The sequence below is a fragment of the Sceloporus occidentalis genome, unplaced genomic scaffold, assembly GCF_023333645.1.
Source record: "Sceloporus occidentalis isolate IW3139 unplaced genomic scaffold, rSceOcc1.0.p SCAF_4, whole genome shotgun sequence".
NCBI classification, from domain to species: Eukaryota; Metazoa; Chordata; class Lepidosauria; order Squamata; family Phrynosomatidae; genus Sceloporus; species Sceloporus occidentalis.
This window is the reverse complement of record NW_028316984.1, coordinates 2,054,276-2,069,861: the sequence shown is the minus strand read 5'-3', so window position 1 is coordinate 2,069,861 and position 15,586 is coordinate 2,054,276. Positions and strand designations below refer to the sequence as shown.

The window sequence follows — 15,586 nt, the reverse complement described above, 5'->3', positions numbered from 1 at the left end:
ATCATCATCATCATCATTATTTATATGGAGAGGGCTCTATCAGTGTCCATGGGGTTTTATACGATGGTTTACGACTAAGGTTCTTTCCCCATTCGCTCCTTTCTGGTCACGTGGGTTCATCTCCGCTCTCTCGCTCTCTCTCTCTCTCTCTCTCTCTCTCTCCCTCGCTTTGAGGATCGGCCGTTTCCCCTGGAGCCCAACGGTCTCCGCTGGCCGCGCGCCTCAGTGGGCGTGGTCACGTGGCCCTATATAAGGCCTCCCCGCGGCGCCGCCTCGCCATTTGCCGCCTCCGCCGCCATGTGCTCGGAGCTGCCAAGCGCGGGGAGCTCGCTGCGCCTGCGCGTCTCCTTCGTGGACGTTCACGCGGCGCCTCCGCTGGTGCGGCTGTGGGGCCTGGCCGGGGAGCGGAGGGCCGAGTACCTGCGCCTGGCCGAGGAGCTGCAGGCCAAGGCCGGGCCCCGCCTGGGAGGAGACGGAGAGGGCCCTCTGCCCCCCTTGGCTGCGGGGGAGCTGTGCCTGGCGGAGCTGGGCGGGCGCTGGCACCGGGCCCGAGTGGTCAGCCTCCCCGCGGAAGAGGAGGGCCCCTGGGGCCAGTTCCACGTCTTCCTGCTGGACCAGGGCCGGACGGTGGGGGCGGAGGGCCGGCGCCTGGCCAGGGGCCCCCGCGAGCTCTTCCTCCTGCCCTCTGAGGCCCTCGCCTGCATCGTGGCCGACCTCCTCCCCTCGCCCTCCTGCCCCCCGCCTGCGCCCTCGGGGGCCTTCCTGCTCTGGGCCCCTGCGGCCCTGGAGTTCCTGAGCCAGCTGGAGGGGCAGGAGGTCTGTGGCGTGGCCCGGGAGGTGCTCATCCCCCAGAGGCTGGTGGTGCTGGAGCTGCCCTGGCTGCTGGCGCAGATGCTCCGCCTGGGGCTGGCCGCCCCCGCCTCCCCAGCCGCCTTCCGCGCCCGCCTTCAGGCCTCCCTCGGCCTCGGACCCTGTGGAGCAGAGACAGAGCCGCCCTTCTCCTCAAGCAGCCGCGCTTCGGGGCCCCAGCCGACTCCCAACAGAGCCCCCACAGAGCCATCGCTGTCCTCTTTCCATCCAGCTGCCACCTTTGGACCCCACGGAGCCCCCACAGGACCAGAGCCAGCCTTCTCCTCCAGCAGCTTCACATCAGGGCCCCAGCCAACTCCTGCCTTAGGACCCAACAGAGACCGGCCAGGACAAGAGCCACCCTTCTCTCAGCCAACTTCCACCTTCAGACCCAACGGAGACCCCACAGGACCAGGGCCATCCTCCTCCTCCCAGCTCATTCCCACCTTTGGACGCAGCGGAGCCCCCACAGAGCCATTGCCCTACTCTTTCCATCTGACTTCCACCACCAGACCCTCTCTGGAGTACTTCTTCCCACGGCTAGAGCGGAAGGTGACGGAGCCCATCCTGGTGACACAAATCTCGGACCCGCACCGCATGTACTGCCAGCTGCGCAGCCTCTCCAAGGAGATTGAGGCTCTTTCAGAGGCCATGGACCAGGCTTTCAGGGCCTCTGAGGGGATCAGCCCACCCCAGGAGCCCTTGCCCAAGCCAGGCTCCCCCTGTGCCGCCCGTGGTATCGACGGACGCTGGTACCGCGCTCTGCTGCTGGAGAGCTACTTGGGAGGTGCTCCGGAGAAGCAGCCGGGAGCAGTGGCCCAGGTCCTCTGCGTGGATTATGGAAAGAAGGAGTTTGTCACCAGGAAGAACCTGCGCCGTCTGCCGGCCGAATGCTTCCGCATGCCGGTGGTGACCTACCCTTGTTCGCTGCAAGGCATCACAGACCGAGGGGCCGGCTGGTCACGTTCCCAGATCAGTCAGCTCAAAACATTGCTCTTAGGAAAGGCCGTGCAAGCACACATTGAGGCATACTGCCCCCTGGAACATCTTTATTATATCACTCTCTATGGGGAAGATCACCTCAACCTGAACTATCTCTATGGGGTGGAGGCGCATTGCCTGGCCCAGAGCCTTCTGCACAGCACTCAAGAGTACTCCTCCGAACTCATGACAGAGCTCAAGGGTGACCCAAGCAAGAAGGAGGAGCCTGGCTCTTCGCTGGAAGTGCTGCCCACGCTGGCTGCTGTCCTGCTCCCGGCGGTGCACCTGAAGGCTGGGGAGTACCACAGTGTCCAGGTGACCTTTCTCCAGGACCCTACAGAGTTCTGGGTCCACCTCCAGGAGCATCGCCAGCCTCTCTGTTATCTGAAGCAGAACCTGAATGACTTCTACTCTCAGACCAAGAAGCTGGAAGGGGTGCTGCTAGAGCCCAGGCCAGGCTCTCTGTGCTGCGTCATGTTGAAGGAGAGCTCTTATCACCGTGCCCTTGTCACCAAAGTGCAGGGGAAGGGCATTGAGATATACTTGGTGGACAAGGGAAACACTGAAATAGTTGACCTGTATAAGGTAAAGGAGCTGCTTCCCCAGTTTAGAGAGCTTCCTGCCGCAGCCCTCAGGTGCAAGTTGGCTAATCCTTCCCCAGGCCTGAGATGGAGTCCAGATGCTATTGATTACTTCAGGAAAGCTGTGGTAAACAAGGAACTGGTGATCAAGGTCCTAGGCATGCAAGGAGACATCTATGTAGTAGAACTTTTTGATCGTGCCCTGACAGGAGAACAAAACTTAGGCAAAATTATGTCCCAGGGAATATATGCTGAGTATCATGAGGATGTACAAGGAAAGAAAGTCCAGAAAGTGACAGATAGGCCGTTGATGAAAGCTCCTCAAGGAGAAAGCATTTTGCATCAGTCTAGTGAAGGCGCTTGCGGTTTGTATCACAGAACAGCAACTGCAGAAAAGGATTGTAACATTTTCCCAAATCCTTCATCCTGTGCTGTGCAAAAGTACTCTGAAATAGCACCAGGATTTTCTTGTGAAGAGCAGGTGGAAGTTGGAAGCACAGTAGATGTGATAGTATCCTATACAGAGAGCCCTAGTCTCTTTTGGTGTCAGTTGGCTAAAAGCTCCGAAGACCTAAAGGCACTTATGGCTGAAATTCAGGATTATTGTGTTGAATCAGTACAGCCCCATGACTGGCCAAATCCCGTATGTTTGGCAAAGTATTCTGAAGACAATAAATGGTATAGAGCTCTCATCATTAGTAAAGTAAACAGCACAAAAGAGGTGGAAGTTGCCTATGTTGACTATGGGAATAAAGAACATGTTTCAGTGGAAAATGTTCGTGCAACAAAGGCAGAGTTTCTGAAACTGAAAGCGCAGGCTTTTAGATGTAGCCTTTACAACCTGATTCAGCCAAAGGGCCAGAATCCTTTTATTTGGGAGGAAAAAGCCACTGAAGCTTTTCAAGAATTTGTGGATTCAGCAAGCAAAAGGGAACTAAAATGTACTATATTTGCCTTAGCGGCATTAAACAGTACAGATCTCTTTAATATTGTGGATTTAATTGCACCTTTTGAAAGTGTCTGCCATTTTTTAACACAAAAGGGTTTAGCCAGATCGGTGCAGCCTCAGAAACCCCTGATACCATCGGTTCAACTTCTTTCATACTATTATTCAACACATGACCTCAAAATAGGAAGTGAAGAGAAAGTTTATATTACTCACGTTAAAGACCCTTGCTTCTTTTATTGCCAACTTGCTAGAAGTGCACATGTTCTTGAACAGCTAACTAAAAGCATTGGTAAACTCCGTAAATCCTGGCACAGTTTGCGGACATCACAGGCCCCTGGAAGTTTATACCTTGCAAGGTTTACTGATGGCTGCTGGTATAGGGCAGTAGTAACTTCAGCAAAAGCTAACAAAGAGGTCTTCTTCGTCGATTTTGGGAATACACAGTTGTTGAAGAATGAAGACCTGATTGTTATACCAAAAGATGCTTTTGAGTTATTCCTGCTGCCAATGCAAGCCATAAGATGTTGTTTGTCTGACATTGATGTAGATGTATCAAAAGATGCTGCCGAGTGGTTTAAAAAAGCAGTTCTAGATAAACCTTTAAAAGCTGTGGTTGTAGCAAAAGAACCTGATGGGAAACTAATAGTTGAACTGTATGATGGTAAAATGAAGATCAATGCAAAATTGAAAGAGGTGGCAGGCTTGCAAGGCAGTCAAAGGATTTCCCAATATACAAAAAATGAAGCTTCATTGTCTAAGTATTCACCCAGTAGAGAAACACAAACTGAAAAAAGACCATCTTTGATGGACATTGTTAAACCTATTTCTGAGAGCAAGAGAGGGTGCACTGAAAATAACAAAATACTGGGTAGTATTAAACACAGTTCTTGGAACAGAGAAGGAAGACAAGTGCAGAAAACAGAAAAGGGGGTGGCAAGAAGATTTCCTAAACTGATGGAAGCAATTGACAAAAAGGATCCTGTAGCAGGTAGGAAGGGCAGCAACTGTGTGCCCCATCTAGAAAGAGAGAAGAAAGCTAGTGTTGAAAACAGAAATGAAATTAAAACTAAGGTATGCTTTTCATGTAAAAATATATGTGATCTACCTCAAAAACACATAAACCCTGGTCTTAAAACTTCAGTGTATATTTCACATATAAACAATCCTTCTGACTTTTATGTTCAGCTAGTAGAAGATGAGCCTGTGCTTAACAGCATTTCAGAAAAACTAAATTCTGAACGAACTGAGAGCCTTCATGGGGAGCAGCTTCATGTAGGAAACCTACTGTGTGCAGTTTTTCCAGAAGATGGCTTGTGGTATCGAGCTGCGGTCATTGAAGAGCCTTCTGGTGAATTGGTGAATGTGCGGTACATTGATTATGGGAATACTGCGTTAATTGGTATCTGCAAAACAGGCAGGCTTCTTGAAGAATGGTCATCCTTCCCGGTCATGAGCATTCATTGCTCGCTGGACAGAGTTAAGACTACACACCAAGTCGAATGGACCCAGGAAGCAGTACTGAATTTCTCTGAAAGAACAAGCGAAATTCAAATGAACTGTGAATTTGTGGAGAAAAGTGAAGGCAAATGGGAAATTCTTCTCTGTGACAAAAAGGGTAATGTAACAGTAGATTTTATTAACGATTACCCTGAATGCCAAAAGCCTCTTATGGTGGCCCAAAAAGAGAACAAGGCCGATTTGATAAACCTGTGTGAAGCTGTTGATAACCATAGCAAATCTTCAAGTGCCAGGTCTTTTCACTGGAAGATACCGGAAATAGGTCAAACCCTGAGAACATTTTCAGTAGTAGCAAAGAGCCCAGAATATTTTTGGTGTCAGTTTACTGAGACAGAAAATATTGATTCAATTGAAAGAATGCTTCAGGAGGCTGAAACACATGAAAGAATAACCGTGGATGAGATTAAAAGAGGCTGCCCATGTCTAGCAAAGTATAGTGAAGATGATACATTTTGCCGAGCAATTGTTAGCAATGTAGAAGACAACATATTTACAGTAATTCATATTGATTATGGAACTGAGGAATGTATCAATAAAGAAATGATCAGGGAGGTTCCTGATGAGCTGTTAGCAATGCCACCTCAAGCATTTCTGTGTTGTCTCTTTGGTTGTAGTGCAAAGGAAAGTTCCTGGACTGAAGGAATAAGTAAGATCTTCTTTGAAATGATAGCTGACTTTCCATTAGAAGTTACAGTCATAGACAAAAAAACTCATAGCCCTCTTGAAATTCCTATGTTTATTGTTAAATTAGAATGTCGAAAGCTAAGCATTAATGAGCAAATGAAATCATTTTGGAAGTGCAACTCTGAAGACAGTGAATCCACTTTAGCAAATATTCACAGCTCCGAAGAACAGACCGAAGATGCAGGAGAGAGTTCAAAGGCTGTAGTATTTGAAGCTGAATCATTTTGTTCATTCACATCTGCCCCAACTAGTACTGCTTTAGAAGATTTGCTAAGTTATTCGGAGCTATTACAACCCGTATGTCCTAGTTCAGTGGAGGGGAGCTCAACTTCACTCGCTCACCAGAAAAGGCAGCACTGGAAAGCCATTGAACAACAGCCTGCATGTGAAGCTCTTGGTAATGAAGCAGACCATTGTGCACCTGAAAAAGGCAGTGAGATATCAGCTTCTGCAGCTACTTTTAAAATGCAGCTTCCTGCTAGTAATGAAACTGAAGTCTTAGAACAAGATCCCTTTGATGCCCAGGAAGAGACTGAAAGCCAAGCAGAAATACCAACAAAAGGTGCACTTGAAGTACACTTGCCTTCAGATGACACAGAAGGCTTATCAGACTTTGTACCTCCTGTACCAGATGATAGTCTTCAGATACCAAAGCTGGACATATTAGAGGAGCCCTCATTTGAAGAACCTTTGGAACTGGAGGCGACTGAAAGCCCTTCCTTGTATGGGGAACCACAACAGAGATCAACATTGGATTTGGTTGAACTTCCAAATGTGGAAGAAGAGTTAGAACAGAGTCCTGCATTAAAGGATAAAGTGGATAGTCCATGGTGTCCTTTACAGGCTAACAAATGGACGGAAGACATTTCCCTGTTGGGAAATGATCTGCCTGCTGTAGTGCATCCTGCAAGTAATGACATTCAGTCATCATGTTTAGAAACTGAATTAAATCCACAAGACCTCTCTTGCAGCAAAGGCCTTGTCAAAGTAGATGAAACATTACAAGATACTGTGAAAACCTGTTGTGCAGAATGGCAAACTCCTCTGGAAAAGAGCTGCAGAGAAACACAGATGAATCTTAATATGTGTGAAAACATGAAAGAGAACAATGTCATTGAACAAGATTCTTTGAGTGATATATTGTTGGATGGATGGGAAGTTGAAACTTCAAGCACCAGTGCAGGTAAGTCAATGGGGCTGTACAGACCAGCCCAAAAGGGGTGGGTCTGTGCCGCCCCTGGAAGTGCAGGATTGGGGCCACAGTAACCACATGCGCAGCCCTGTGGCCCCAATCTAGCGTTTTTCTGGGCCAAAGAGAACCAGCAAAATACTGCTTCTCTTCGTCCCGAAAAAGGGGTGCCCTTGCTGCTTCATGCATGCCTGCACCTGACCCTAAGCAGGAGAAAGGGGTGACCCCTCTCTCCTTTGCATTGTTGCCATGGCTGTGTGGTTGCTGCACCAGTGATGTGTGCACAGAAAGGAGCTGTGAAACGCAGCTCCTTTCCGCGCTGCTGGTAAGTGCCCTCCAGTGGTGCAGTGACATGTCCTGTGTGATGTGCAGTTTGGATGTGTCGCACAGGACACGTTATGTATGCACGCCCCATATGAGTGGGGCTACGCTGTCATGGCGGCGCCCACATGTATTTGGGTTAGGGAGCACACGGTTACTGCACGCTTCCTGACCCTAGTATCGGCAGCAGCACGGCACTTTTGGCCTGTCTGTCTGGGGCCAATGAATCCTCGAATTGTAAGAGTAGGAAGGGACCACCAGGTCATCCAGTCCCATCCCTGCCATGCAGGAATACATAAGGATGCACACCCAGCCTCTTCTTCAAGACCTCCAAAGACAGTTTGCCTCTCTTCAGGACCTTCTCTTCCATTAATTAAGGCTCAATGTTGCCATCTCATTATAGCTATAATTAACCTGTGTGTCAGTGGAATAGTGGCAGGTTGGAAGTACAGTAGCTTGTCATGACAGTTAGAATAGCCATAGCCTCTGAGAGGCCAAAAATACAGACAAGTGTTGGGATGCCAGTCAGTAAATAGATGTTAGGGGGGTGGTTTGTTTTTTTGTCTTCACCAGGAAGAGGCCTAGAGGAACGAGGGAAGAAAAATATCTGGTTCCTAATTAAGCATTCAGGAGCAAGTCACCCTAAAATAGTTTGGATTATATACCAAGCATAGCTTGAACAATATATTGCTGGGAAAATACATTCCCTAAAGTTATTGTGTGGACTGCAGGCAACTCCAAGCAAGCAGTGCTAGTAGTGGTAAAAGTGCTATACTGTAGATTTCTGAAACTGGGCAGAGGACCACTTGTGGCCCTCATCTCACATTCAGGTCATTACTCCAGTCTTGACTGCAGCACATACAATTGGACAGATAACTAGCAGGAGTTCTGCATCCATATGGAGGCCCTCATATAGCAATTTGAGTTTGGTGGAATTTGTCCCATGGTTCCTCTCTTCCCTGGCTTCAACTTTTATGGTCCCTATGAGTTTAGCAAGGTTTCTGACCCCTTGTGGGCAATCTCTATGCTTCTTTGGGGAGAGATTAACAGGTCTCTGCACTGGTGATTATTGCCACCCCAACTATTCCTTTCATGGAGTTCTATAAAAAGAAGTCACCTGAGAGCTCTGACATCCACGTTTCATGGCTGATCCCACAAGTACCCTAATGATGGACCTGAATTTCCAACGGGAGAGTAATCCCATCCAGCACAGGTTGAATCCCTATTCCTTAATCTATTTCTCAAATGACTGGGACCATCTGTTGTATTGTTTAGGTTAAGCTTCAGTTTCTTTGCCTTCATCCAGTCTATTATTGACCTCAAAAATTGGTTTAGTTAGAACTGCTTTAGGTGAAAATTCATAATTGTCAGATTCTGCTTACTCATTTCACAGAATGTGAATCATTACACTGGAAAAATGTGTAATGTTAACATTACTTATGCATTTTTCCAAGTTTGCATGAGGATGGAATGCACAATATGGGAGTTTTGTTTTAAGATTTTCCATAACTGTGTGTTAGGAAAAAAGAAGAGATACGCAACAAAGGACTGTTACTTTAATCTACACCTCCGTGTTTCATCACACAATGCTCTAGCCATGTAGATGAATAGAGAGCATCCAAGAAGCATTTAACATAGAATGGATTATAAATAAATAATAAATAATAAAACTTTAATTTATATCCCGCTTTTTGTTTCCACAATCAAAGCGGCGTACAACCTTTAAAAATACAATATATACAATTCTCCTCCCCTTAAAAAAGGATTAAACAATTCCGTCCATTAAAATTACAGACAATAACAATCTAAAAACAATACTACAATAATAAAATAACGGTGGACAGAGCCTTCGCTTATATATGACTGTGGCTGGGATCTATTCCGGGAAGGCCTGCTGGAAGAGATCCGTCTTGACAGCTTTCTTGAAGCTCCTAAGGTTGGCAATTTGAAGGACCTCGTCCGGCAGGCCATTCCATAAAGTGGGAGCGATCGCAGAAAAAGTCCTCTGGGAGGCTGACGTCAATCTGGTCTTTATGGACTGCAACAAATTCCTCCCAGAGGATCTGAGGGTATGGGGCGGATTGTACGGAAGGAGGCGATCCCTTAAGTAGGTTGGGCCCAAGCCATGGAGGGCTTTAAAGGTAATGACCAACACCTTGTACTGTGCCCGGAACCAAATAGGCAGCCAGTGGAGTGATTTCAATATAGGTGTAATATGGTCACTCCTAGTTGTTCCTGTAATCAGTCTGGCTGCCATATTCTGCACCAGTTGAAGTTTCCGGACTAGGCACAAGGGTAGCCCCATGTAGAGCGCATTGCAAAAATCAAGTCTTGAGGTTACCAGTGCATGTACTACAGTTTCTAGGTCACCTCATTCCAGGAAAGGGCGCAGCTGACGTATCAGCCGGAGCTGATAACAGGCACTCTTGACCGTTGCATTCACCTGATTTCTCATCTGAAGCGACGAGTCGAGAAGCACCCCTAAGCTGCGAACACAGTCCTTTGAGGGGAGCGTGAACCCCTCTAGGACTGGAGGTTGCAGCCCGATACCTGGTTTGGGGGCCCCTAATAGATTTCATATTAGGAAATGTAGAATAGTACACGCTGAGATTGTTGAACTGATTAATTGTACTGATAGTGTTTTGTACTTTTGCAGTATCTATATTTATGTAACATATGGGATCATTGAATCTTTCTCAAATAGTAAAAATATTAGTCTAATTTCTGACTGTGGTTCCTTTTTCAGTAGATTTTGTTTCTTTAGAGGGCAACCCTAGGGAATAAAACCAAATAACACAGTAAAATGTACTTCTGTGTAGACTTGCATTTGCTTGTGCTGTTAATCCTGATACATGTTTGAATGAACACATAGAGGTTGTGTATATCTTGGTGTGATTATGCCACTTTAATGGCATAAAACCAGATACCTAGATTTTATATTACCATATATTTCTTTTTTGAATTTTTCTGTTGCTTCATTTCATAGACCCCAGCACATTAATTTATCTCAAGCCAGTTGTCTTAAAACATGAACACTTGCAGTGGTAACTGAATTTCATTTCTTGTGCATTTCTTCAGTAGGTTTAAAGAAAATAGAGGCATCGCAACAGCAAGAAAATGAAGACATTTATAATACAGCACTTGAAATGATAGATCACTGTTTCTCTGGGGATGATGTAAGTACCTCTCACTTTTAAAACTATAATAGTAGTAAGTGGCTGTTTAAAGTTCTCTGCACAGGCACTACTCTATGTTAGAGGGGTAGAAAAGTCTGCCTGAGTACTGACATGTACATCTTCCCTGGCTGATTTCCACTATGCAATACCAGGTACTGCAGGCTTGGAAAATGGCCAAGAAAGAGCCAAAAATGTGGTGAAATTGACTCCCCCAAAATAAATCATTTTTCCCTAACCGGTTGGCAATTAGGGAAAGGGATGTGGCCCTCTAGGATGCATTGGGTGGCCCCCTGGCCTCCAGGAGTTGTCTACCCCTGTTTTATTGTCAAGTGCTTGTAGAACTGCCTTTTTAAAATGTCAGTCCCAGGTGTGAGCTTCATTCAGCTAGCTGGTCCGCCTGGTCTTTTTAGCATCCAAACCTTTTGTTATTTGCTTTACTGCCTGTTGTATTGCATATAGGGAATGAGAAGATACACATTAAATTTGTTATTTGTTTTTGTTTTTTTAAGGCTTTATATCTTTGCCCCTACCTTCTTGTTTCCCCCATGGATAACAAAATCCGTGTATGCTCACATCCCATTAAGTATAATGACATAGCAAAATGGTGTCCCATGTAAAAAATGGAAAATCATAGGCCTGTTACAGACTGCCCAAATAAAGCTGCTTCGGGTCTCTTTGGAAGTATGCTATTTAAATGATACATGGGTCCTAAGAGTCCGGGGGTCGCGCCAAAGCCACACTCCATTCCTAAGCACCGGAGTGCAGCTTTGGTGCAGCTTCTGGACTCTTAGGGTGCATGCATCATTTAAACAGCATACCTCCAAAGAGACCCGAAGCAGCTTTATTTTGGCAGTCTGTAACAGGCCCTAGTTTGGTATTTGAAATTTAAACTTTTTTTTAAACATTTTCAAATTGTGAATGCTTCAATCCGTGTATAAAAAAATCAGTGTATAAGAAGGGCCAACTGTATTTCACAAAGCCAACAAACTCATTATACTTGTCCCAAAGCTTTATGGTGTTTTCGGGATCTCACTTCTGTGCATTCATTTGAGGCTCACACCCTTGCTGTTCCAGACTTGCTGAAGTTGGACAGAATGCTGTCTGTAAGTGTTTACATGCTTAGGAAAATTAAAATTAACATGGTATTAATTTTCATTTGTAGATAGTTGAAAATCCCAGCCTCATTCCTGAAGCAATACAAGGAGGTACTTACAATTTTGATCCAACAGCCAACCTTCAAACAAAAGAATTTAATTTTTAAGCTCCATACCACACAGCTTGTCTGTACCACACCAGTAAAATATACCACCAGATGTCTCCTGTTGGAAAAACTGGCTCCAAGCATATGCCTCTTTGTCTGATGCCTCTAAAGCAAGTCGTACATCAGTCACTTTGAATTTGCCAAAAGTAACTATCACATGGACTGTAAATGCATATGCATGATCTCATAAACTGTTAAAAAAATTAACAGTCCCTGCTACCTTTCTTTCCCCCCCTCCCCCCCCCCCCCCCGATGCCACATGCTGATGACTGCGTTTTGTAGTTTTAAGAGTATCCCTTTCTGGTGGAACGTTGGCTTTCCACAGAAGAATAGCTTTCTTTGGAAAATGGTGCACTGTGGATCAAGACTCTTTAGTATGATGCTTACATTTTGGAAATGTAGGGACCCTGTTCATTTTTGAGAGGCCCATTTATTTTTTACTTTATTTTTTGAGTCTCTGCCGTCCTCTACAAACGTATTTTCATGTGTTTAATACGGAAGAATAAATAACTAAAATGCAATTCAAATTATGTTGTTCACTGGATGTACTTTCCAATGCCTTGATGTGAAGGGATACAAAAATGTAAAACTAATGTAGTTGTTGGGTATAGATTGCATTTACTGTGATGAAGATAAGGATTGATGCCATCAAAGCTTTGTTGATCAGCTGTTTTTCTGCAAGACATTGCAGATGTTCATTCATTAAATATATCGGCCAAGGTGGAGCCACTTATGCTGAAATATTCAAGTATATGTTTTAAAATGCAAGATTTTGACTTGCTACATAATCTGTTTTAATACAGTGGTTTGGCCTCTATTTATAGGTTTTGTAAAATTTAAAATCAATTTCTCTTTAAGATGGCTCAAACTTTTCAACTCTTGTGCACATAAAATTGAGTTGAAATTCATTGTGCCTTTTTTCTTTACCCAGACGTTAATTTGATAACTATATCCTATTAACACATTATAGTCTAAAATGTTGAAATTGTGGTGTTTTTGCTAAGAACTGAACAAAACAAAAATTAAATTTGCCTATTTTTTTGAATTTCAAAGCAAATACACATTTGATGATATGAACTATTTCCCCCCATTTTTAGACAGTATTCCCATGTTCTGTGTTGTATATACAACATATGGTTAATAATTTTTCACTACTGTGAAGACTGATTATTTTTCTTGCACTCAAGTAGAGATAAAGATAGGAAAAATTGATTTAAAGCAGTAACTTTGGTTTTTCTCAGTTTTGTCACCTTACTAGGTCAGGATTGGGATTCAGACATTTTATAGTTAATAAAGGAAACCAAGGTTTGGATCCAAAGATCCTTCTGTTAAGAGGAGAAAATACTTGTGGTTTGCTGAGGGAATTCCTGATTCCTGCCCCCGCTTCATCTACAGTCTGCACAAAGTGGTGCCAGAGGGGCTGGAGACCCTCAAAAACAGTTTTGGGGGGGGGGCACAGAGGGCTACAAATAGGGGGAATTGGCAATAGTCTCTCATGTCCCATATGTGGATCTTTGTATCTAAGCCCAAAAAAGAAACTGCTGCACTTTTAAGTTTTCAGGTGTTTTAAAATTGCATTGTGTTCATTATTTTTTTAACTTTCAGTTAATAGATTAAATTCTTCCTTCAAAAGAGGCATCTAAATGTGTTCCTAATTTTGTATATGGGCTTAGGTTTTATAATCAATAAAAAGCTGCTATCAAATATTATAAACATTCAAGATCCTATTTTAAAGAGTGAAAGTGCTTAAAAATCAGAGGGTTATAGATTTATTGTTATCTATCAGGGAGTCTATGTATTATACATGTTAGTTTTAAGCATGTGCAGCAGTTTCCTCTGTTTTTGCTATTAATTCTTAATTTCCTGCCCGAGATATTTCTGAGAAAAACAAAGGCAACATAACATCAGTGTCTTGATGTCTCCAAATGCTTTTGGTCTTATTATTATTATTAACCTTTATTTATAAAGTGCTGTAATTTACACAGCACTGTACATACAATCTTTTTAATTGGACGGTTCCCTGCCCTCAGGCTTACAATCTAAAAAGACATGACACAAAAGGAGAAGGGAAATGTGGAGGGGAAAGGGCCTCTCTAGTAGGATAATATATATAAAATACATAGCAATACAGGAAATGATTCAATAAAACAGGCAACAAAAGAACATCAAATAGCAAGTGACAATTATGCAATGCCTGGGAACGCTTCCCTGAACAGGATGGTCTTCAACTCCGTTTTGAAGCTGGTTAAAGAAGTGATGGCCCTTGCTCGCGGGGAAGAAGGTTCCAGGAGTGAGGGGCAGCGAGTGAAAAGGGGCGAATCAGAGATGGAGCAGAGGAAATCCTGGGCTGGGACAGCAGACCTTGACTACCAGAACGGAGGGCCCTAGTGGGAAGGTGAGGAGAAATAAGGTCTGATAAGTAAGGATTATATGTATAGATTATCTATACAGCCATCTTATTGTCTGTACTTTGCACCTGTGCCAGAATTCAAGGAAACATGACTGAAAGACCCAAACCATGTCAGGGACTATATTTCATTCACCAGAATTTAATTCTCCAGAGAATCAGTGTGGTGTATTGATCTGAGTGTTGGACTGCGACTCTGGAGACCAGGGTTCGAAACCCAGCTTGGCCATGTAAACTCACTGGGTAACCTTGGGTGAGTCACACTCTCAGCTTCAGAGGATAGCAATTGCAAACCATCTCTGAAGAAGACTTACCAAGAAAACCCCATTTTAGGGTTGCCTTAGGGTTGCCATAAGTTAGAAACAACTTGAGGGCACGCGATAACAACAAATTCAATTGACCAAATCATTGACCTCTGGAATGTTGTATATAGGTTACAAAGAGACAGTTGGAAACACCTATGAGCAGCTCAATTGCACTGCATACCAGGCAATACCTGTTAGCAAATTAGTCAAATATTACTCTCTCTCTGGCTTTGCTTCGCGAACGAAGATTCAGGAAGGACACATCCTGCGCTTTGTACAAGCACGTTGGTGACTAAAAAGGCCAATTCGGGATAAACAGGTCCGGTTGCAGAAAGCACAACAGAAAGTCTCCTTGGGTGATGTTTCCAGGTTGTGGTACTTTCTGCATTGTCGTTTCTCTTCGAGGCTCGTTCAGTGTGAGCTTTCGAAGAAGGCTGCAGCGTCATGGATAGTGCGTCTCCATGCCTCCCGATGAGAGGCCAGGGAGGACCATTGTTGGTGATCTATCTGGCCAAGCCTGAGATGTTGTTTCAGGGAGTCCTTGTATCTCTTCTTTGGGGCACCCCTCTTATGCTGACCCGTGGCTAGTTCACCGTAGAATACTATTTTGGGGAGGCGATGGTCCTTCATCCTAGAAACGTGTCTTGCCCAGCACAGCTGCGTCCTCAATAGCATGACCTCAATGCTGGTGATCCCTGCTTGCTCAAGGACAGCAACATTTGTCACATAGTCAGTCCAGTGTATATTTAGAATTGTGCGTAAACAGCGCTGATGAAAGCGTTCAAGAAGTCGTAGGTGTTGGCGATAGGTGACCCATGTTTCAGACCCATAGAGGAGAATAGACAGTACAATGGCTCTATACACACTGATTTTTGTGCTTCGCCTCAAGTGTTTGTTACTCCAGACTCTTTTGTGAAGCCTTCCGAATGCGCTATATGCCTTTGCCAGTCTGTGATCGATCTCTTTATCAATCTTGGCATCTGAGGAGATGATGCTTCCCAGGTAGGTGAACTGCTGGACGGACTTCAGCACAGATGTGCCTATAGTGATGTGGGGTGGTAGTGTTCTTCCTGTGGTGCCGGCTGGTAGAGAATTTCCGTTTTCTTCAGACTGACTTCTAGCCCAAAGAGCTCTGCAGCTGTAGCAAAACAAGATGTGAGGTGCTGCAGAGCTGCTTCCGTATGGGCAACGAGGGCAGCATCGTCAGCAAAAAGCAGCTCACGGACTAGATAGTTTAGAGTCTTAGTGCGGGCCCTCAGGCAGCTTAAGTTAAACAAGCTACCATCAGTACGGTAGCGTATATAAATGCCGTCTTCTTCTTTGAGATCTGCCGTAGCCCTTTGGAGCATCATGCTGAAGAAGATT

General features: G+C 44.8%; 1 protein-coding gene across 1 annotated transcript; it reads left to right on the top strand.

The window, feature by feature from the left end:
- Nucleotides 1-297: 297 nt before the first annotated feature.
- Nucleotides 298-12,030, top strand: LOC149313412 (tudor domain-containing protein 6-like). The gene is made up of 3 exons (XM_089519063.1): nucleotides 298-6,745; nucleotides 10,151-10,248; nucleotides 11,411-12,030. The coding sequence occupies exons 1-3, from the start codon at nucleotides 298-300 to the stop codon at nucleotides 11,507-11,509; spliced, it is 6,645 nt and encodes a 2,214-aa protein (XP_089375189.1). The 3' UTR covers nucleotides 11,510-12,030.
- The last annotated feature ends 3,556 nt before the right edge of the window (nucleotides 12,031-15,586 follow it).